This window comes from Beauveria bassiana, assembly GCF_000280675.1.
Source record: "Beauveria bassiana ARSEF 2860 unplaced genomic scaffold BBA_S00002, whole genome shotgun sequence".
Classification (NCBI taxonomy): domain Eukaryota; kingdom Fungi; phylum Ascomycota; class Sordariomycetes; order Hypocreales; family Cordycipitaceae; genus Beauveria; species Beauveria bassiana.
Genome location: NW_007930837.1, coordinates 587,627 through 610,997, shown reverse-complemented (window position 1 = coordinate 610,997; position 23,371 = coordinate 587,627). Strand labels below are relative to the sequence as shown.

Here is a 23,371-nt window from a genome sequence, read left to right as displayed (position 1 = left end):
CAACTGCGCAATCTGGCGTGCGTACAAGAGTAGCGATGAATGCGACTGACGCGTTGCTGTCGTGATCTGGGGCTATGTTGCCTCTGATGGTGTTGAATCCGACGTCATTCGTGCTACCAGGTATGACGACCATCATAAAGCACATCTCTTGCGTTTGATATCGGAAGCAAGATATTTTTCTCGATACACGGACATATGGAAGTCTACAGTATGCAAATACGCGCAGGGTATACATTTTCTTTGACGAGCTGGCCTTTCCCGCAGGCTTTTTGGCCACGACTGCACAGCGACACTACCCAGGATTTTACCTTTTCCAACAGCGTTAATACCGGTGCCATTTTTCGTGCAACCACTATATCACCGAAGTATACATCTCATGCTGTGGTCAGATGATGGACGACTATGATACACCCGAAACAAGGCGACGCCGCCACACCGGGCATGCATCCGCCCCGAATAGTTTTAAACAACGGCAGTTGGCATCACGATTTTGACATGCAGGCGCCAAGTATTTTTCCTAGTAAATATGTCCATCCCGAGTGAATATATACGCAAATTCAATACCTTTATTCGGTATCTTGTTGCAAACAGATGTTGATTCAGTTTGCAATCTTTTCGTGAGATCACATGTTGCATCTCTGGTTGCCACATGCGACATAGCATTCGTGGCGACCTCGAATTCTTCAGCGCCAACCCCAGTAGATCCGTAGACAACCGACATCATGATCATTAGCAGAGAGCTGTTCCAAATGTTTCCTACAGAGCGGAAGCGACATCAATCGGTAGTGACCCAGTAGCCAGACATTTGGCACTTTTCCTTGAGTCTACAGGGACTTGAGGGAGTAGATTGCCAGTAAGTCTATACGCAGCATTTCCCTTTTTAATCCCCTATAGATCTTCAACCAGAGAGTTGGAACACACCATATAGCGTTGGATGCGGTCTTGTATCGATAGGTCGTGAGTTTGGTGGCAGGCCATGCATTGACTGTCCAAAGATTCTATGCGGAAAGACCTCTGCGTATGCTTTTAAAGGATTTAATGAGACATGCTGAAGTTCTGAGAACACAGACACTTACAATAACTAAATTACATGAGCGAAACAGCCATCGTTTACTGCACCAGAAGCTTTTGGCAACGTGTCTTAACGTATACTTATGGCTCTGGCCGCACCATATGACAGAAGCCATCTCCTTGCAAGTGTGAATTGCTCATTATGCCCTTCTTTCTTTTCAGTTACCCTTTTTCTAGTTGCGTACTCCTACCTCCTAAAAGTCGGCTGCAGATTGCTAGCGTATTGAAAGCAGAGCCCTTTGTCCTACGGAACGACACACCGAGCGGCGTCTGATCCCCTGAGCAACTCTTATATAAAGCACTTTGGTATTAACTATTGGTTTGCGTCCAAGCTGGCTAGACCTTCTTTGCACATGGCCTCTGATTCTCGCCTGTAAACTGCAAACAGCATTGCAACCATCAAGCTGGCAAGTTTCCACCATTACCACCTTGAGGGGCCGGAAAACGGGGCTCGTGTTTCTCGGGCTTGTCGGGGTGCCAAGGGTCCGGAGCGGGGAGACTGGGAGGAGCCACGAGGTGGTCATGTTTCTCGCAGATTTTCATCGCAATTCCTTTGATCCACCACCAACCCTGTTTTGACTGTTTCTTGTTAATGATGAACATGTCTCCGATTATTTAGAGCTTCTTCGTGTGCCACGCCATCTCTCGAAATCGGGCCAGATTAGCTCATTTCTGTTGATTTTCCCCGCAGCCCGAGCCTATCCTCCTGGGTCCTGACGTAGCACCTCTCCACCACGCTCGCGTCCCGCAACAACGATTCAAAAACACACACGTGACGGTACTACATTTCTCTGGGGAACATATTTATTAACTCGGAGGGGAAATTACTTTAAAGTAGCTTCTTCTCATCTATCCCTCATCGCTCTCATCTGATGCCCGGCACATCACTGGCGGCGAAAAGACGGTCGGCACGCAACTCGTATACTTTCCAATTGGCCCTCATTTCGCTCTTCGCCTTCTTCGCCGCCCTCACCTGGCACCTCTACGCGACGCAGCGGCTACCCACTATGACGTCTCAAAACGGCGGCGGCAAGCCCGGCACCTTTGTCTACGTCCCTCCCGCTGGCGGCGAGTCGAACCAGCAGCAGACCCCCGGCCCGATTGCGACCGACACGGCGTTGCACGTCGCCATTGACACGGCGGCGGCGGCGCAGCAGGCCACGATACCGCTGCGGCTAGTCTCGTACAACGTGCGCAACGCCAACCCCTTCCCCGTGACGGGCGAGCAGCCGTGGCGCGTGCGCGGACCCAAGCTGGCCACGCAGCTGCGCTTCCTGACCGAGGGCCACGAGAGTGCCTTCCTATGCCTGCAGGAGTGCTTCCAGTCGCAGGTGCAGGACGTGCAGGCGCGGCTAGGCTCCGGGTGGGCGCACATCGGGCGCGGACGAGACGCGCGCCCCTCGGACGGCGAGTTCTCACCCATATTCTACCGGTCCGACACGTGGGCTTGCACGCACAGCGAGACGCGGTGGCTGAGCGAGACGCCAGACCGGCCGTCCCGTGGGTGGGACGCGGCGCTGAACCGCATCGTCACGATTGGCGAGTTTACACACCGAGCGCGCGGGACGAAAGTGGTGGTCATGAGCACGCACTTTGATCACATTGGCGTCAAGGCCCGCGAGAACAGCGCCCGCCTGCTGCTGTCTATTGCGAAGGAGTGGAGCGGCGGCGGCGGCGGCGGTGAGGGGCTCGCGGCCGTGCTGGTCGGCGGCGACTTCAACAGCACTCCGGATGACGGCGCGTACAAGGTCATGGTGGCCGAGGGCTCGGGCATGTCAGATGTTGCAGAGCTGGTGCCGCCCGAGGAGCGCTACGGGAACGACCTGACGTACACGAGCTTTGGCGAGCCTGGCGAATGGCCGCAGCGCATTGACTTTTTATTCATTCAGGAGCCGCGGGCGGCCAAGATCAAGACTTTTGGCGTCCTGGCCAACAGTTTCGACGACAATGTGCGCATCTCGGACCATCGACCCGTGGTTGCGGACCTGGATATTCCCGTTTAGATCTTCCTTGTTTATATGGTTTTCATTTGCAATGATAGATTTACAATCAAAAATACATGTATGATCAAGACTACAATGGCAGCAATGAGTTACAGCATCAGAGGACGAGTAACATGAAAACCGACCGCACCTCATGCTGTCCTAGAGATATGTGTGACGAAATGGAAACGGCAATCCTTTGGCCATGTCTGCATCGTCGTCGCAGGTAACCTTGTGCAACCCCAGAGTATTGTCCGAGGTCGCGCGGAGCCCACGTCGGCCTGCAACCACCACGGCACACGACAAGCACCGCGGTTGATGCGTCATCGCCGCCGCCGCCGCCGCCGCCGCCGCCGCCGCCGCCGCCGCCGCCAACGCAGACAACGACGACGGGCCTTCCCGCGCCATTAATCATGCAAATAAAGCCCGCGTGGTATCCGCAGCGGCCATTTCCGAGCATACGAGTCACCAGAGAAGCAGACTTTAATAAGGACATTTTGCAACGAGTGGCGTTGCTGGAATTGCGGAACAAAGTACGTCGTGTCAACCCCGGGAGTCGGGACAAGGGTGCAGCTGCCGACACGATAGAGATCAGACGTGGGGGAGTGGATGATGGTCTTCGGAGTCTGGAGCGAGGGAGGATCGGTAATGGCGCGATATCCCGGTTTCTGGAATAAGAGTGTGGTTTCACAGCAGTACCAAGTACGTGAAATTGGGGGGCAGAGTAGTGGTGGTGGCAACATCAATATAAGCGAGGCATGTATGCAGTCTTCGTGTCTCCCTATCCGCAGGATAGGAGCACACCGCTACTCGTGTTCGATTAGCTTTGCAGATGAAAAATGGACAGTAAGTTCTTTTTCGCCCACGGCAGGTACCGTTGTTAGGAATGTCGCTGCGTGAGCTGTCAAGAGAGTCATGACGGCTACGCGACCCAACATGTGGGCGTGCCCTCTTGAGTGCTGCTGCATTGCATGGTGGATTGTGGCTTCACCGAAAGCCAAACCAAGAAAACTGCAGCGAGAGGCATTGGCAAGAACTGAGCAGTAGAAAGAGCGGTAGCAGCATGCGCGATGCCCCGAGATCTAGCAAGTCTCTCCATCGGCTGTTTGGCCTAATTGAGCCCGCCTAGCAGACTGCCGAGATGAAGCCATCACCAACCACGTGTGCCCGGGGCCCCGACCACGCACTCAACAAAGGTAGACGGAGCTCGCCGTGCTCTCAGCGGGCGTCCTCGTGTATTCGAGTGGCAAAAGTGCCAGACATGGCCTAGCATGAGGCGGGCAAGTCTTGCAGAGCGCTCTCAACTCCAACACGCCACCGACATGCTGCACCACGTCCAGGGCACACGGCAAGGCAGCAGCAGCCAGCGGTACGTGTTGTTGTTTTATTCTACCCATTCTGTTGACAAGATAGTCATATGCCCGCGATGCATGCAGCTTGAAGCGGCGGGAATGACTTGTAACAACTTTTTGTATCTTTTCTCTTGTTGTGTGCCTGCTGCATTGACAGAAAGGATACATTGCAGCACATCAGGTGCCCGCCAATGATGTGCTGCATCAACTGTCCGGGCTCGACTAGTATACAGGCGGACTTCTTGATCTTGGTCAGCTAACGCCTGCGAGTAATTCGCAAAGGAGAGGCTAGAACGGGCTGCATGAAATGGGCGAAAGCCGTGATCGAGTCAGGTTCAGACCAGTCAGCCACAACGGGCTGTACTTGAAACCAGAGCCGTTCAAGCTATTAAATGCTCGCCCAGCTCTGACGTGCCCAGCTAAGCGGACGGGTGTAGGATAGGAAGTAGCAGTCGATAGACACGATAATTACTCATCCCGGGGAGGGGGGGGGGGGGGGGGCCGCAGAAATGCCTTACTGAGACGCCACCTGATGCGCTGGCTAGGTGGTCAGGAAAAGAGCGACTTGCCGTCGAGAAGGAGAGCCAATGGGGTAAGGGCGATGATGTGGTGTATGTCGATAGGTAGTTTTCTTGGGCTTCGCGGCTTGTGTTCCAACCTGGATCGCACCACTAGCCATTCTTATTTTCCCTGCTTTGTTATTTCTTGGCCTCTGGCGTAAGCGTTCCTCTGGTAATCATCAAGGTTCTGGGAGCGGGAAGAGTGCAGAAGCACGACACCGGATGTGAGAGCTCACTTGGCGGCCGAGGTTGCATCGATAAGCCACGGTAGTTGCATGGGGGCATTATGGTGGTGGCTGACGCGGTGCTTGCGATGCGAACTAGTTAGAAGCTGCGACACTTTTTTACTGCTCGATTCCTGGGTGGGGGATGGTCGGACGAGATGAGTCAACCTTTGGTGGTGATGTTTTCTCGTTCTCGATTCTGCAATTGCACGACAGCAGGTGAGGGCCTATTTGAGCAAGTGTCGATGCTGCCACGGTATTTTTGTTTGGCGCCGTCAGCATCGTCGAAGCCGCGGTGATATGGGCTGATTATTGCTTATAGGTCTGTGTCTAGTGCTTCAGAGATGATGATGCCGATTTCCAAGCGTGAAAATCGGGATGTAGCATTCCGAATTTCAACGAGCTTGTGTTCAATGGGAAGCTCGCAGGGTGAGACATCAGCCCCGCTTTGGAGCAAGATGACCACGACAAAGTTGCTAGGACCCGCCTGACTGGCCGCTACAAAGGAAAATTCATGATAGAAATAAAACGGAATAAAAAAAAGGTAGAAACGAGACTGGGCGGAGCACCTCGCTGATCCAAAGCAAAGAAGCTTTTTGGAGGGGCCGCGGCGGAGAGGAGAGGGACAGGTTGAGTTTAGCAAGTAGCCAAGCCCAAGCCAGATGCTTTTTCCGCCTTCCCCACAGTTGGGCTTCCATCGGGAAGATGTGGAAGGATTTTGAACTAACTTATTTAGTTTTTAATCTTGGAGGCTGGCGAGCGAGGTACTTGGAAGTTGCAGCAGCAAAGGCTGGTGGTTGCAAGTATCCGTACCGTCGCAGCGATGAATAAGGAAATGGGCAGTTGGCAGTGTGGCAAAACGACCGTCGACGGGGGCTCAGGCTCGTGCTGCACCGGTAGATACCTGATATGAAGCCATTTGTGCCATCATGGTACGACGCTGCCAACAGAAACCAGCGCAATGCAGCCAGGAAGTCGGACGGCATCATCTCGAGATGCTGTGTGTACAGCGAAAAGTCCAGTGACTTTTCCGGACCAGCTTTCCTGCTTCATCGTGGTGGAGATGGTGGGGAGGTGATTTTGTTGAATGCACGAGAACAAGGTCACTGGGCCCGTTAAATGCCAATCGCAAGAGCCTTCGCCCTGGTGGTTTGTTTGAGAAGGATCAAATGGCTACATACGCAAGGTTGGGCTGCGAGATGTGCGTGTGTGATGCCACTGATGCGAGATGCAGCAGCCGCGATGTACTCTATCAATGGGGGGAGAATGGAAACGCGGCTCGGGGCAAGAAAGGAGGGGCGGTTATCGATCAGTACCTGCAAAGCAAGAGAGTAACTGACACGATAAGAAGTCAATCGGTGATGGATGTGGAAGTCCGGAATTGGGTCCAGACCGTCCAGTAAACAGAAACACAGTCAGTGTCTTTTGTTGCACGACGCACCAGTCCATTCTTTTCCGCCAACCGACAGAAAACAAGCATTTGATGTTGGGCAGCAGAGACAGACCAAACAAGCAAATGACTTACGAGCCAAGGTTCCACTTTGGGCGATGGGGAGGTGAGTGGTGACTCTGGTACACATTGGATCGACATGGGTAGCGTCGACAACGATTGGCTGAAGAGCGGGGCCTGCTGCATGAATATCTAATTGAAAAGAGAATGAAAATCAATTTCACCATCAGTATCAATCATCAGCATAAATGGGCAGATTACTTGGAAGCAATAGAGCCAGCTGGCATCAGTTGCTGACGTAACACGACTACTTTGGACGCAAGAACAGATATGTCATCTTGCACTGCCTGTCTGTGAATTGGCTTGATTTGATGGTCCCGAAAATTCGACACTTCGAATTTCTTGTATCATGTCCCAGCCGTTTACGTCGCAGTAACTTGGGCTGTCCAAGGGCGACAAGGCCGACGAGACTAGTTCATTCCAGGCGTGTAGAACGGGACGAGCCGTTGACTACTTTCTTGCCCAGCAACGGTCACTAGCCGACTGAAATGGAGTAAAAGCAAACATCGTTTCTTTTTGTTTTAGTAATGCCATTTGTTTGCAAAGTTGGGATTTTGGCATGTTTACAATTTCAGGGACAGCCTGGCAAAATCACCCGCAGCCCAAGATGGGTTGGGCACACAACGTGAAGGAAAGCAAAAGATGGACCCGCCATATGCCGAGCGCCACAGCCTTGGGACGCTCAATCGCCCCCCAAGGCTAGACGGGCCTGGCTAGTTCAAATTGCCTCCTCTGTCTTATTTTTATTTTTATTATTTGATTTGCTCCGCCATCGCATGGTAATGAGAAAGTGAAAAGTGGCTTGTTCTCTTTCCTTACTTTCCCCCCGGTCGGTTTGCTGCGCTGGCATTTCTGTGCACACGCGCAAGTTATTACTTGTCTGTACGGTGTACCTTGCACTTTGTTCGCTCCCCACCTCCTTGGGCTGGCTGCACCTGGTGATGGATGTGTGTCTTGCACGCCTGCAGTCGATGCACTCTTAAAATTTACCTTCCTTCTCTGAATTCGGCGTGAATAAGTTGCTGGGATGGCAAGACCAAGGTAATTTTGATCATGAAATAATTCAGGGGCAATGTAAAGAAGAATTTGACACGGCGCGCATTTCAGGCCAAATCACGACCGCGGGTTGCTGCGCTACCGAGATCGTTGTCCGTGATACCAGGACACCCAGCTTGCCAGCTAGACGGAATGAATGGCAGCCCGAAAGGCTCCTTACACAGTTGACAGCCGATTTGTGACTCTCTCTGCGACCTTTTTCATTCAATTAGGGCAAAACTTTGTCATTTCATGTCAACCCTGTTTCCTTTTCCGTTATCGGTTCCCTTGTTTGCTATTCTTACGCCATGACTCCTTCCATTTTTTCCCGCCAACAACGATGCTCCTCTTATATGGCCCCCTCGACGTTTCACGACATTCGCGAGGCGCATCCATCCACCCTCCGGGCCGAGGCCGCCGTACGAATGAACAAGAGGCGAAAAAGGAGGAAGAAAGAAATTCTGCCTCTACTCCCACCCCAAGTCACTTGTTCTGTGGTGTCCGGCATCTGGCCGCACTAGTGTCCGGGCTTGCATGAGCTTGTGGCAGAGACATGCAGCATTTTCGAGGCATATATAAGAAAAAAATTGTTCTTTCCTTTGCATTCCAGGTGGTTGGCTGGTTAGCCCAGGTAGGTACATGGAGCTCAGGGCAAATGATGATGGTCGAGGCAGGTATTCTTAGTGGTTTGCTGTGGTCGCGACTTTAGTAGAAGTTCGCCAATACCAGCTGCTAACTAAATAGGTACTGCTGCAGGAATCAATGTAGCAGACACTCAATAGATGTGCGTCTGTGGCAGAGAGTAGTTTGAGTTGGGCCAATCGTACGTTAACAATGGTACATGAGTTACTTCGTTGTGCGCGCGGCGTGCTTTGAGCGTTGCTAGAGCGCTGAAACTGCGTTGGTGGCCCAGTAACTGCGCCATGATTCACTCAAGGCTCAAGAGGTAGTCCTGTAGAAAAAGAGATAAATAAGTAGGTACCAAAGAACAGTACGTGCCAATAAGGTAATAAATATTATGTCGTGCGCCTGGTAGCAACCTTGCAGCTGTACCACCAGCAATTGCTGTCTTTGCACTCTGTCTGCCCATCAGCCATTCACGCATCAGACCACCCTTGGCTTATGATAATAAGCATCATCATCCAACCCCGTGCACTGCTTGTTTCGCCTCCCCACGGAGTTGTCTGCTTGCACGCCACCCTGCCAACTGCCTGCTGGTATTACCTCGCTCGACAGCGCTGATACCAAGCATCTCGTACCTATTGTCACCACTGCTGTGCTCGCTACTTGATATTATCGTGCACGATCAGTGCACCAATATCCGGGTCAAGGTAGGTCCCTGTCTACTTCTTCCCTATCGCATTCTGCTCGTACGAATCGACGCTCTGGCCTAGCGTCGTTGCTGTCGTCCCTTGTATCCCCTCGCCTCGTCCTCTCTTCATCGCCTTGCTTGCTGCCATTTTGCTTTTTTCCCTTCTCTTTGCCCCCCTTCGCTCGCTGATTTTTTTCCTCACTTCTTTCATCTCCCCTCCTCACTCGCTTTCACCACAAACACAACCCTGCACCATCTGCTGCCTATCCAGCCTCTCGTTTCGCCCACCAACTTCTGGGTGCCATTGAGCCCTTGGTCTTCGTGCCCGACCCCACTCGCCCACTCACCCGCTTTGCCCCAGCTCCAGCCAGCTCCTCACGTCCCGTCCCTTCCCTTCCCATTTAGCTACTGCTGCTTTTTTAAGCTGCCTCGCTACTTTTTTTCCCCCCGTTTATCTTATTGCCGCTATTCCTTTCCTGCCCTCTCGTCACCGCCCATCGTCCACCCTTTGCGCTTTTGTCGTTTTTTTCTGACGCTTAATCACTCGCTCACCTCAGCGAAACATTCTCTCTCGACTCTCTTCTTTTTTTATTGAGTACTGCGACTTGTTCGAATAGGATCTATTATTCCTGCGCAGAACGCTCCGCACACAAGATTCCGCCCTAATCGTTTTCGCTCTGCGCTACCGCCATCGACTGGAGACACCGTTTCGTCCTGTCCCAGGCGCTGCCTGACCCTCAGCGCCTCGACGCTTCTCACTTTTCCTCGTCATGGCGCCCGCCCAGCACGGCACATATGCGGCATACGTCGACGATGCCAACGAGGATACTGGCAGCTCCATCGAGGGCACCAGAATTTATGCCGTCGCCGACGACTTTCCACCATCCAAAAATCGACCCAACGTCGGTAGCAGGATCATGACAGGCTCCTCCTCCAAACGCGCCAGCTTGACCGAGTCCGACTCGGCTCGCTCCTCCCACAAGAGCTCCGACAAACACAGAGATTCAGACGCCCGCCGCGAAAGGGCTCGCCAGACCGACTGTCGCAGGTCCTCTCTCCAGTACGAGAGTGATCGCGAGCGCGAGCATCAGCGCCTCCGCCACGAGAGAAAGACGCGCGAGTCCGAGGCTCGCCGCTCTCAGGGCCATTCCCCCAAGGAATCCTCCAAAAAGACGAGGCCTGCCGTTCAGCATGGTCCTCCTCTCTCCATGGCTCGAGGCGTATCTGATGAATACCCGCGCTACGTTTATCAGCAACCTGCTGCGCCCGCTTCCCGCCCTCGCCCTGCCTCGAGGTCTGCCACCTACTATGACGGACAGCCATTCCCTCCTCCGCCGCCGCCACCGGGCATGGTCTGGCATCACCCTCCTTTTCCGCCTGGTCACTTTCCGCCTGGTCCTCACGGTCCTCCCATGCCTTTTCCTCCTCACTTGCATGACATGTCTCCTCGCATGCCTCCGCCTTCGCCTATGGGCATGGTTCCCCCTGGCTACTTTGTTGGTCCTCCCCACCCTGGTTACAGTGACCATCTCAAGGCTAGGTTCGAGTCGAGACCTCCCTCCGCCATGGGTGCCCTCGGTGGCCCCGAGCGTATTCCTCCAGGCTATAGCCCAGATGAATATAGCGACGAGTCGGCACCTAATACCATGCGCCGTCCCTCGCGCCCATCCAGAGCTGAAAGTGATCGCAGAATGATGCCGCCTCCCGACCGTATGCCCCAGCGCACCATGTCCGCTGCCCCACAGCACAACGGTCCCTACCGTCCACCTCCTGGCCGCCCCCAGGTAAGCCAGCAGCCTCGAAGGCCATCTGCCAGCAGGCACTCGGTCAACTATGGTGATGATTACGACTATCAAGAGTATGATCCCGGCCACGAGCTGTTCCAAGACATGTCTCCTGAGCCCTCTTATCGGCAGAGGCGCTACATAGACCCGGCACGGCCCAGGCGTGGCTCACACTACGAAACCGTTGACATCATTCCGGCCGGGCGGCGTAACCGCAAGGCCCCCGCCTACGGTGGACCGCCTCGTGCTGCCGCCAAATACGAGGCCCATTACGCAGACTCCAAGATTCGAGATGCTCAGGATTATCAGGATGCTGTCACTGGCGGACCCAAGATGCCGCTCACCGCCGAGATGCTGCAAAAGGCAACTCGCGGTAACCCTGGCAGTCAGTCCACGCGCAGTAGCGGCAGCCGTGATGATAGTGAGTATCGTCGCAGCTACACCACGGGCATCACACGCTCATCATCAAACAACGGCACAGACGACGTCACCATCAAAATCGGCGAATCTGAACTCAAATTTAAGGGCGGAGCGGATATTACCTTTAGTTCTCGGGGTCACGCGCAGCAGATTCGATCTGGCAGTGACAAGTCGAGCACCGTCTTTCAACTCGAGGACGGTCGTGACCAAGAACGAGAGCCGCAGCGTATGACTCTTCCCCATCGGATTCGCGCACCAAGCCACTCGGAACACCGGCCCCGTGGATACACGTCTACAGCCTACTCGCCTTATGAGTACGTCGAAGGGAGCAATTACGTTTGAGGGCGCTGACTGGACAACCTATCGACGACCGACAGTTACGACGATTTAATGACGACACGACATATCTTGCATCATGACACAGTATGAGCCTTGACTACGACAGATCAACACATTTATGACTTGCGCTTCTTTTCCGAATCTTACCCGTCTTTTTTTTTCTGGACTCTTCTCAAATTTTCTCAACGTTGTTCACTCCTGCATGTACTCTGTTGTCCTTGTTTGCTAGGCAGTCTGGCTGATGCCGTGCCGAGCGAAGCAGTTATGATACCCACACCTAATTAGCGAGGACGTTATTTGGAGTGTATAACGGAGACTGGCAGTTGTTTCTCTGGAATTTGGATCTAGAGTGCTGTTGAAGTGGCAAGTTTGTCTGCCACTCGTTTCTTTTTCTCTTTCTCATTTACTTTCATACTTGTACTGGCCGTGTGGTGCTTGTTTCGTTCAGCAGATTCCGACGCATGCCAGCCATGCTGAACTTGCGTCAGTACTATCTTGTACGATGAGAGTTGTGTACGTTGCACCGCCTCACCCTGTGCGAAGTGGTTGCTACGCACCCAGACTGTTGAGCACTTGCTTTCATTTGTTTTGCTGAAACTGCACATCGCCATATTATAGACTGTACAGGCGGACGAGGTTCGCGCCTCTTTACCGTGTGCCTGCCGATCTGGGGCCGGTAATAACCGGCGCCATCTGTCGGGGGTTATTTCTTTGGTTTTCTTTTTGTGCTACGGGTTAGACAAATGCTTTTCTCTTTCTGCTCCTCTTCCTTCTCCTCGGTAATTGTTTCCTTGGTTTGAAAAAAGGTTACGGCATGTTGCAGCAAAAAGATTGGAGCGATACGAGCGATGGAACTTATGACAGATAACAGCAATAAGACTGATAATATCCTGTGCGTTCTAGACATGGAAGAGAGGGACCCGTGAAGTGACTTGAGTGCTTGGTGACGGTGGTTGCTGGGTCAGAGATGAGATCCACTGGGTTTGTTGACTTTGAGCGTCACCGGGCGTGACCAGGCCGAGCAAAATGCGCACCAAGGGCTGAATCAGATGCGATACGACGGTTACAAAAACTATTTTCTACTAAATGCGTCTAAGAGTTCAATGACGCAGATCTTGTCTGTATATTATGATGCTCTTTCGGGCCTAGTGTAGCTAGTTATTTACATGAGATGTGTTGGGTGCACGGCAGCCCAACCTCGTCACTTGCCGCCACCGCCCAGCCACCCACCCGATGCTGGTTTCTGTAGGAACACCAGCATCCTTGCTGCAATGCTTTTCTCTCTCCTGCAGACTGCCCATTCTTGCACCACACTAATTATCTGTCATTCTTCCCGACGACCAGTTTCTGACATTTCACGCAACCATAACGACCAACGATTCTTTTTCTTCGTTCCGGTCGCGCATAGCCTCTTCGTGCCTTTGGATCGCCTTTCATCTCACCCACAATTTCAGACAAAACATTCCTCGTACCTCAATTAACCTCTTTTTCGGCTACGAAGAGGGTTCTCATTCCAATCCATATCTCAAACTTGGACAATCATCTCTTTATTCCCCGATCTGATCCACCACAACTGGAACGAGGCCTGAAGGTCATCGAGAGGCCAAGACACCATGGCACCGGTTCTGACACCGCTACTCCGACGAGCGTTTGCCGTCGTCGGCGCCTCTCCGCTGCCAACATCGGCGGTCGTGGACGGCGCGGCTGATGGTCCTCTGGCGGACGCCACACGCATGCACATCACCCGGGACACGCCCAGCAACAATAAGCAGGACCCGTCAACGGGCGTGCTAGACCCGCACGACATTTCCAACGTGGGCTTCTTTGTGCTCTTTGCGCTGCTCGGGCTGTCATTCGTTGGGGGAATCATTTGGTTCTTCTTTTGGGCGCGGAATGGCGGCTTCTACTTTAAACAGACGGATTGGGAAGACTACAAGACGGCGGTGCTGCGCCGGCGCGGTCCCAACGGTACGCTACTTTCGGGTGCAACCGAGTCGACGAACCTGGGAGGCGGTAGCGTGTACAAAGACGTGGCGGACGATGGCAAGACGACAATTACAGACAGCACAGGGTTGAGCGGCATTACGGCGGGCGCGAGCGACATTGCAGCGCGGGAGAAGAGAGAGGAAAAGCGCGCTCAGAGGCGTCAGGAACGCGAGAAGCGCAAAAAAGGCAAGAAGCGCAGTGATGTCAGCGGCGGCGGCGGCGAGTACGACGAGAAGCAGAACAGACGACGCGTTGAGGACGGCGAGGTGCAGGATGAGGAGGCGGAGATGAAGGCACGCAATGAGCTGCGCAGCTACCGGCACGAAAAGGCGGCACGGGTTGGCGGCCTGAACAAGCAGTCGGAAGGCTCGTCGTGGGACGGCTCGAACGCGACGATGAGCCACACTGGCACGGAGTCGGAGCTCCTCCCCAACAAGCAGAGCACGCCGACAAGCACACCGACCAAGGACAAGAAGCGTGGGGGTGGCATACGCAAGGTGTACTCGACGGCGGATCGCAACGCGGAGCGCGAGGCGGAGAAGAAGCGTGTCGAAGCGAGGAGGCTACGGGACGAGGGGCGCACGCACCGCCGAGACTTTTCGTTTCAGCGCGCCAAGGCAACGGATAGCTTGCTGTCAGGCAGCGGCACAGGAAGCAGGAGCGAGATGACAAGTGGTGGGGATAGCAGCGAGCTGGGCACCAAGAGCTATCATCACCCGCGACCGGAGATTTCGAGGGCGCAGAGGGAGAGGGAGAGGGAGGAGAGGAGGGCGAAAAGGGGGGGTTATAGACGTGGACGAGGGGATGATGAGCTTTAGGGGTATGCGCGATGGAATTGCTTGTTGGATGAGCTGGGATCAATTATGATGTCAAGGCTATGATATGTTGCTAGCCATGACGTGAGCCGCGATGCAATCAGCCAGATTGATACTTGTAGATTAGCATTTGACAGTAACGTCTTTAAATTGAACATGAGATTCATGAGATTTCCGCACTGCCACTGAGTCCAACGCTGCGCGTTTATTAGAGAATTCGATATGGAAGGATGGAAATCTGATAAGGAGCTCGGGCACTCTATGTAGCACCCCAGCAAGGTGTGACAAGGACTGCGTCAAGAGCGCAGGGCCAGAAATTACGGAGCAGGGGTCACGACTAGAGTCTGCTAGCCTTTCACCTATCGAGTTCCACAGTTGAAGTTTTGAGTTCACTGCCTGTTCAAAATTGTTTTCTATTTCCTTGTGGTCTCTTATTTGCCAGTCGTTGTGTGTTGTCTCCATGTCTGGTGATGGATGGCCTTCTCACGCGCATTATGCTTTGCCCTGTGGCTGCAAGAGACCGAAGCCGCCCCGCTCCGGCATCGAGTTGTCTGCCCCCCCAAAAGATGGAAGATGGGAAAAGGGCTCCCCATAATTTAAAGGCATGTATTACGTCGCATCCAAGGCGACAAATCAGGGTCATCATGCGCTATGCCGATGTTCAAGACCATGTAGGTAACCACCTAGGCGGTAGTTACGATGGACTCACGATCTCGTCAAAACCGCGAATGTATCGCTGGATGCAATAAAAGTCTGGATAATGGCGCGGATATGTAGGTAAGCAAAAACTGCCCTACGACGACGATTCCGCCGCCTCCGCCTGCCGCCCACTTCCGTCATCGACGCGCGAGTGGGGGCTATGCCTGATGGGGCCATTGTGGGAGTAGTTAGAGCAAGCCATTTACATGTCGTCTGCCGGCCGATGGAATAGACTTGCAGATGGGGAAAAGCAGGCGGGGGTGTTATATCGTAAAGACATGCCGCACTCCTCCAAGATATTACATGATATGTAGATGCTGGCCCGAGGCGTGAGCGCAGAGGTTGCGCGGTGGGTTGAAACTGTGAGTGCCACTGTTTGTCTCCGCAGCAGCCGCTGAGCCTGAGACTGAGAGTGATGTCGTCCAACCACTGGGACCACTGTACTGCTTGACTGCTTGCCCAGTAAAGCATCTCCACTTGCGCGATCCTTCTCTTCCCCTCTCCTAGCCGTGGAATGCCACAGATGGGTAACTAGAACATAGAACTAAAGACGATTTGGAATAGAGCTAGATTCACACAGTATCAAGCTGCACAATTTATTCAATACATGGGCAATGTGTAGTCAGTCTTGCAGCGGCAGTTTCTGTTTACCCGCTTAGAGCGTCCACTGCCCAGCGCAGCCATACCCACTGGCCCCGATCTTCTGCCTGCCTTTCCTTGCTTGGCTCGCCTTTTTGTCTCGTCAGACGCTTTCACTTCTCCGACGCTTTCTCCTTCTCCCTCCAAAACAATCCCCAAACCGACGCCCAAAAGTCAATCCCCTGCTTCGTCATTGCCCGTGCACCCCGACCTTTCCCATCCTGTATCACCTTGCTGCATCTTGTCATTTTTTTTCTCTGTTTTTCTCGTGGCTTGACCACTTCTCACTCCTGCGATAACCCGTTTATTCTATCCCGCCTCGAAGAGCGCTTCGCCACCGCCTGCCATCGCTCTCCCCGCAAGCATAAGGTACTACGTATTACCTACCTACTCTCCTCCCGCCCGCCCGTCCGCCACGCAACCCGACGAAGCAAATCACAGTGCTCGCCGTTTCTTCACTCTCGTCCTCGATCACCGCTGCGGCGGCATCGCCGGCGTCACTGTCCACTTTCACATCGACTACGATATTCCTGACGGGGCCGCTCGTCGCACCCACGACGGTTGCTGCTTTCGAACCACCGTCACGCGCGGCTGCTCTGGCCTTCTCCAGCCACCACAACCCTCAACAACTCTGCCTGGCCGCCCTCCGCCGTCATGTCAGACCCCTCGTCGGCTTTGACGGGCGTCGTCATTGGCCTTGTCTCGTCATTTGGCTCTATCCTCCTGATCGGCCTTGTCGTCTTCGTCTTTTGGGCCTCGGGCTGCGCCGGCTCCGGCCGCATCCTGCTCGACCGCCTCGGCCGCCCTGGAGAGTACGATGATGAGCAAGCTTTCTTGCGCGAGGAGGAGGAGGCCTTGGAGACGATGGACGAGATGGCCCGTACAGACTATCTAAGAGCAAAAGGTGCGTCTCGCCACGATGAAATATTTCGAGTCCCGCTCGTGTCCCTGTTGTGTCGAGACTAATCAACATGAACTGCGCGCAGCTTTTGTAACCGCTAACCCTCCCGAATCACTACAAACCGATATTTCCCTCTCCCAGTACCTCGCCATCCAGGAGAAGGGCGTCTCCGCCTGGGAGTTTGAGCCCGAGCTCGAAATCGCAAATTGCTTCGTCGAAGCACGTACCGAAATTGAGTTTTATGATTCAGAATGTACCGTCATGTGCAACCTGCCCGTGCCCAAACAGAACGACGTCTATTACTGGGAAGCCAAGATTTACGAAAAGCCTGAATCTACCCTGCTCGGCATCGGCATGGCCACCAAGCCCTACCCGCTCTTCCGCCTGCCAGGTATGCTGCACTGATCTGTCCTAACGCTCTTTGACTAACTCATCAGGCTATCACAAATACTCGGTTGCGTACCACTCAAACGGTTCGCGCCACTACAATCAACCTTTTAGCGAAATTCCCTACGGTCCCCGCCTAGTCCAGGGCGATGTCGTAGGTGTTGGGTATCGACCTCGGACCGGAGCCATGTTCTTTACTCGCAACGGCAAGAAGCTCGAGGAAGTCGTTCACGGTCTCAAGTCGCAAAACTTCTTCCCTGCTGTTGGCGCCAACGGCCCGGCCACGGTTCATGTAAATCTCGGCCAGTCCGGCTTTGTCTTCATCGAGGCCAACGTCAAGAAATGGGGACTCGCCCCGGTTACCGGCAGTCTCGCGCCGCCACCCCCGTACGGTTCCGAGCAGGGCAGTATTCTTCTCGAGTCCGGCACAAAGGACGGCTACGCACCACCACAGGGACGTCGTCATGGCCACTCATTCAGCGGTTCTACGTATAGCGTCCGCGGAGGACAGCAACCCGCCAATGCCTCACACGGCCGAACACGCAGCGGCAACTTTCGAATCCTTCCCACAAGCCCGGGGCCCCTACGAAGTCCAACCGATATTTCCCTCGCCCAGCTCGTTCGCACTGATGACGGTGGTGAGACAAGCAGCTCTGCCCACCAACAGCGGGAGGAAGAACACAACGAGAACCCTCTTCACCTGCATCTGCTGGACGCCACAAACCCGCCGCCTGATTACACGAGCCCCACTGGCTCCGATGGTGATAGCAGCAGTCGCCGACAAAGCACGGACAGCGACGACACGCCCTTGATTCAAGTCATGAACCGTAGCCGCGGCAATTCAGCCGCTGCACCTGGAACCACCGTCAATAATCTCCCGCTACCGAGCTACAGCGATGCTCTCGAACAGGGGGCCGGTCAGCGCAGGCGGAGCAGCTTCGACTCGGAGCGCTCTACGTCCGAAGCAGCCGAGGATGACGACTCCGAATCTAGCTCCGACGATTCCACCAATACAGTCACACCTCTATCTCATAACCCTACATCAGCAGTCTAGACACAAGACATGACATTTGTGCTCAACGACGTTGTTTATGAATACTATACTGCATCGGATGCCGACTGGCTTTGGCTTGATACTCAGGGCGTGCCACCAGTACGGCATTCGGAGTTTTCCTCGTTGCAAAAAGAGGAGGAAACGGGAATCGCAAATTTGTCTCTTTGTTTTTTGCAGGCCAAACTGATCATGGACATTTTCGTCGCGTGATTTGAAATTTTTAATGCTATTGCACAGGCGCTCGAGGAGTTTACCACCACCTTTATTTTCTTGTATAGCATGTGGAAATCACTCACTCTTTTTGCCAATTGTTTCTTTTTTGTAACTTGGGATGTCGAATAAAGGTCAGAAATTAACCTGGGATGTCAAATGAGACCAGAAACACTGTTTAACCTCGAGCAAATCGGGACACGGGGCACGTGGGATAAGAGAGATAACATAGTCATAGCAATGCGCACGTCATGTGTCTCTTGAAAATTCGGGATGCTACTTCCGCGGTCTTATGCCTATAACTTGGGCAGTCCGAGTCCCACAATATAGTTTTGAAGCTCGTCGAAGCTCTCCAACTCGGGCTTTTTATCAAAGTGACAAGAGATGCGTCATTAGCCGCTGAGTCCCCTTTAACCCACACTAACAGGGGGTCCAGCTCACTAAAAGGAGTCACATGACAGCGTGACCATGTTTGCATTACATATGGCGGCCAACAACCCCATTCTTGGTCACATAGTGTCTTGTTGGCCACCTTCCTTTTATTGTTGGCCATGACTCCTCCACTGTCACCGAAAAGCCAGGATCGCATGGCCGCATTGGCCGCAGCGACCTTGTTTTGCGAGCTGCTCACCCAGCGACTGCTCACGCGCTCGACAGAACTGCCCTCCGAGGCTCTGGCCTGGGTCCTGCTACCGCTCCTGGTGCGAGCGGGCGGGCGCCAACGACGCGGCGGCGAAGGCGAGGAGATTGCGCCGCCGTCCTCCTCCACGGCCAAGGAATCCGGCGCTGTGCTGTTTGCGGCGGGCATCGCCGCGGCGTCGTTTTGCAGGGCGGAAAACGGCACCGCGCGCTTCCATGTAAGAGGGCATCGTAACTCGAAATAAAATGAACCTCTGTTGGTGATGCTAACAAGGGAGCGCAGCCTGCTTTAGTACCGATTCTGCTAGCGGCGCAGCGGTATATGCAAGGTGACGCCGCAGATGCGACGTGGGATCATTCGGGATCTGCATCGCTCATTTTCACGTCGCTTGGCGCCGCTTGCGTCATTGCTGCCGTTGCAGTTCTGGATCTTTTTATATGGGATCTGAGGAAGTGTATATATGCCAGCGTGGCACTGATGGCAGTTGCTGTCGCCTACATGACGCTTTTGCCTCGGAGGCGGCGAAAAGCAGTCATTGTTCCGCCCGTCAGCATTGAGCAAGACATTGAGCAGCTGTCGAAATGGGTTGTTTTTGGTGTCGCCTTCGCGTTCATAATCCAAACCCTAGTATTTGGTCTCACCACCGGTTCTTTATCAAGGACCGTTGCCGCCGCCGTATTCAAGTGCTTGACTTGGTTCTTTGCCATACATCTAGTAAGCCTGAGCCCACTTATTGCAGACATGAACTGTGATTTGACTGACGGGGCCAACCAGACTCGAGATGTGTCATGGGCAGTTCTTCCGTCCATGGGAGTATTCACCCTCATGGCCGGAGAAAGCCCCTTTTTTCAATCATCCGCCTTTCGGCCCCTGCTGCACATTGCAGTGTCCGGGTTCTCTCTGGGCCAGGTAATATATACACTTCCCAGCCGCTCCAAATCACGATCAACGCTTTGGGTATTCATGCTCGTGACGCTGATTCCCTACGGGGCAAATATGGTTGCTATTCGACGCGCCGAGAGCGCCGTGCAGCATACGTTTGGCGCAAATCGCGAGCATCCCGTCGATATCTTGATGCGCGGAGCCAACGCGCAGTTTAGCGGTCTGCTGCATCGGCAGTCGAAATCCTTCGAGGAAGCGCAGGCCGAGTACCGTCGGCGCTATGCAATTGACCCCCCGCCTGGGTTTGAAGGCTGGTATAGATTTGCAGTGGCGCACAAGTCGCCCATAATCGACGAGTTTGACATGATCCATAAGCAAGTCGCGCCATTTTTAAAGCTGAGCGGCGTAGAGCTTCAGCGAATTATGGATGCGGCATTTTATGCAGATGGGAGTGAGCTTTGGTCCTGCGAGTATAACCGTAAAGAGGCGAGAGCTCGATGCAACCACCCGCATCGCTCGTACGATCGTCACATTTCCTCCTTATTTGAGACTGTAGGCAAATTCGCTGGCGCAGAGCTGCCTGACGTCAGATTCCTGGTCAATCACCTCGACGAACCAACCGTCGTCCTGCCAAGCGACAAGACGATAGAAGTACGAGTCACTAATCTATCTCGCCAGCCGACATGGACGAATATCACACGAGAATGCGTAGCTCATAGAGCCGATAATTCTCACGCAAAGGACGAGAGGGAATCATATGCGTTGCCATTCATCAAGGATGCGGCTTCGGCAATGGATATTTGTCGACATCCAGAGTATGAGCACTTGCATGGCCTCTTCATCAGCCCAGTCTCTTTCCGGCTTACCGAGGGCATGGTGCCCGTCCTCTCCACTGGAGCACCTTCCACAATGGGCGACATTCTGATGCCTAGCCCAGCTTACATGGAAACTGAGTTCGTATACGACTCCGACCAGGAGCCATCCTTTGACAAAAAGACCAACAACTTGTACTGGGCGGGCTCGACCACGGGCGCGTTCGCCCACGATGATGGCTGGCGAGCCTACCACCGGCAGCGCTTCGTCCGGTTTGCGCAAAATCTCGGTCGGGAGCAGTATTACTACCTGCGAGAAGAGAACGACAGCGTCGAGCGCGTAGCGTCATCCTTTCTCAACGGCCGTCTATACAACGTAGCCTTTACGCGCATCTTTCAGTGCGCGGCGTGGGCGTGCCGGGCGCAGCGCGCCTTCTTCCCAGGGGGCGCATGGGCGGACAAGGATGCGGCGCTGCGGTCGCGGCTCGCGTTCGACCTCGACGGCAACGGCATCAGCGGACGCTACTATAAGCTTCTGGCGTCGGGGTCGTTGCCGCTGAAGCAGACGCTGCTGCGCGAGTGGCACGACGAGCGCCTCGTGCCGTGGGTGCACTACGCGCCCGTGAGCCAGAGCCTCGAGGAGCTGCCCGAGCTCGTCGCGTACCTGACGTCGACGGCGTCGGGGCGGGAGCGGGCGAAAGAGATGGCGGTCAAGGGGCGTGAGTGGTACAGTAAGGCTATGCGCAGGGAGGACATGGCGATTTACGTGTACAGGCTGATGCTGGAGCTGGCGCGGCTGCAGGACCCGAACCGGCAGCCTCGAGCCTAATTGGAAGAATCAGAAAGAGGAAACTGCATAATCTTCCATTAGTTGCTGGCTCAAATTGACACGTGTAGTAGTGCTTGCGAGGCATGACTGCGCTCGACAGATGAAAGATTCACATTCACGAACCGGTGAGACATCAATCCCGCCTGCAGTCGACGACTAGTCTGAGTCTAAGCGAATGATTGCTGGCTTGTGATGATCAGACAAGGCTGGCTGCTCAACAGGCTGCGACGCTCGCCATGCAAAGCATATAGATGGTTTGCTTGTCTCGCTGGCGGATGCGCAGCTTTGCGAGTTCCTGAGCGTATGTGAAACAAATCGACGGGCATGTCTCAGTCCTGTCTAGGTGGTGTGCGGTTCGATCTAGACATGTACGGACTATGGCCGAGTCTCCGCTCCAAACTCGATTCTCTGCGCCATTGTCCATCGTCAGGCTCGGCCGCCAAAGCTATCAGGACAAATGGGGAACTCGGGATTGGCGACGAGCCTGGCAGGTCAGGCACCCAAGGTCGGCGCCGGCCCGGAATAAACCTTTGAGATGTGGTGGCTTGCCACGACGAGAGATTGTGACGCGTACTCGTTGAGCGACTAGTATGTCAATATGTGTCCGCAGGGACGCTGCGAACTTTTGCAAGCCATGACCTCGACTTGCTCGAGTCAACTTTGTATCTGGTCTCGTGAGACATGTCTCTGCAGAAAAAAGTTGCCAAGTCATTTTGTCTGCATTGCGGGGTGGAGGAGCTGCCAATCATGTGCCTCATATTACCGATGGCGTTGATAGTGCTCTTCGCCTGGCGTTTTAATGCCCAGAGTTGAGCGCCATCATCGGCGAGCGTTGGCATATCTGGGTTCTTTGCGTCTCGTTCCAGCAGGTGGCAAGGGAAATTCGGGTCATTCATTGCCACGGTCGGAAAACCGGCAACATGGCGAATAAAGCAGCATCTTGTTTTGCCATTTCTACCCTTGTTCAGGCTTCAAAGGAGCGAAGGAGCTCCTAGACGCCAAGGCGATCCAAATAGCGGATCGGAGGCCCAGGCGGGGAGCCACTGTATCCAAGCGAATCTCTGTGGAAAGTGTGCCCCAGAGCCAGGCGCATCCCAGCACCTTGCCCAATACTCACTCGTTCGAAGCCTACCCGCTCTTGCCGCTGCTGCAAATAGGCATGATAAGCTGCAGGCCACTAATAAATGATTAAATGCGTAATATCAGTCAATGTTATCAGCTGCCACGCCCGGGAACTCTACCTCAAGCGGCGCGCTCCGTAACTAGCGGGTCGGTGCAAGCTCTAGTTCATTGGCATTCTATTACCAGACCTTGCTATATGAGAGGCCCATCTTGATGGCCCTATTGTTTTCGCGAGCAAAAGTCTCTCTGCCCACACAGCGCTTGTGCCGGCTTTTCCGGGCCCCCGTCACCGAGACGGCGCCGACGAACCGCCCCCTAATATCAACCCCCACCAGCCACCAAGGCCGGGGAAGAAAGCCACAAATAGCAATGGCCACCGGTCCTGAGCTTTCGACTACTGATACGCCCAAATTTGGGGTCTTGGGGGACTGACAACTAGTGACCACTTATCGCTTTTATGATACTGCTGTCGATGGAGATTTGGCACCGGTCGGGCACCTGCCAGGCTGCCAGGCTGGTTGCTGACAGACAGACGACGAGGATCCAGCCTCGCTGCAACCCATTATCGTTCCCATGTAGGGGTTCTTTGATTCTAGTGGGCTCATAGCACATGACAAGAGCGCACAAGACTCTGTAAGTGGGTGTCGTTGATGAGAATTCGGGGCTTCTGTGGCTCGGTTGTGCTTCTTGCTACAAGGGTAGCCATAGTTTGATGCAGCCCGGTTTTAAGAGGTCCTTTTGTGGTAATAGCATGAGCACAGAGATAACGTGCCGGCTCAATGAAGGCAACTTCCCGGTGTCCCATA

The 23,371-nt window shown here is 54.1% G+C and overlaps 6 protein-coding genes across 6 annotated transcripts; 5 read left to right on the top strand and 1 right to left on the bottom strand.

Moving 5' to 3' along the window:
* Positions 1-1,943: 1,943 nt before the first annotated feature.
* Positions 1,944-3,074, top strand: BBA_00857 (endonuclease/Exonuclease/phosphatase protein; the record flags this gene model as incomplete). The annotated part of the gene is made up of 1 exon (XM_008595954.1): positions 1,944-3,074. One exon carries the CDS (start codon positions 1,944-1,946, stop codon positions 3,072-3,074), a length of 1,131 nt encoding a protein of 376 aa, XP_008594176.1.
* Positions 3,075-3,171: 97 nt separating this feature from the next.
* Positions 3,172-3,549, bottom strand: BBA_00856 (uncharacterized protein; the record flags this gene model as incomplete). The annotated part of the gene is made up of 1 exon (XM_008595953.1): positions 3,172-3,549. One exon carries the CDS (start codon positions 3,547-3,549, stop codon positions 3,172-3,174), a length of 378 nt encoding a protein of 125 aa, XP_008594175.1.
* A 6,267-nt stretch (positions 3,550-9,816) lies between these two features.
* BBA_00855 (uncharacterized protein) lies at positions 9,817-11,592 on the top strand (the record flags this gene model as incomplete). The annotated part of the gene is made up of 1 exon (XM_008595952.1): positions 9,817-11,592. One exon carries the CDS (start codon positions 9,817-9,819, stop codon positions 11,590-11,592), a length of 1,776 nt encoding a protein of 591 aa, XP_008594174.1.
* Positions 11,593-13,202: 1,610 nt separating this feature from the next.
* BBA_00854 (uncharacterized protein) lies at positions 13,203-14,393 on the top strand (the record flags this gene model as incomplete). Its single annotated transcript, XM_008595951.1, has 1 exon — positions 13,203-14,393. One exon carries the CDS (start codon positions 13,203-13,205, stop codon positions 14,391-14,393), a length of 1,191 nt encoding a protein of 396 aa, XP_008594173.1.
* Positions 14,394-16,382: 1,989 nt separating this feature from the next.
* Positions 16,383-18,070, top strand: BBA_00853 (SPRY domain-containing protein; the record flags this gene model as incomplete). Its single annotated transcript, XM_008595950.1, has 3 exons — positions 16,383-16,632; positions 16,715-17,020; positions 17,067-18,070. The coding sequence occupies 3 exons, from the start codon at positions 16,383-16,385 to the stop codon at positions 18,068-18,070; spliced, it is 1,560 nt and encodes a 519-aa protein (XP_008594172.1).
* A 761-nt stretch (positions 18,071-18,831) lies between these two features.
* BBA_00852 (capsule-associated protein CAP1) lies at positions 18,832-21,443 on the top strand (the record flags this gene model as incomplete). The annotated part of the gene is made up of 2 exons (XM_008595949.1): positions 18,832-19,137; positions 19,203-21,443. The coding sequence occupies 2 exons, from the start codon at positions 18,832-18,834 to the stop codon at positions 21,441-21,443; spliced, it is 2,547 nt and encodes an 848-aa protein (XP_008594171.1).
* Between the last annotated feature and the right edge of the window lie 1,928 nt (positions 21,444-23,371).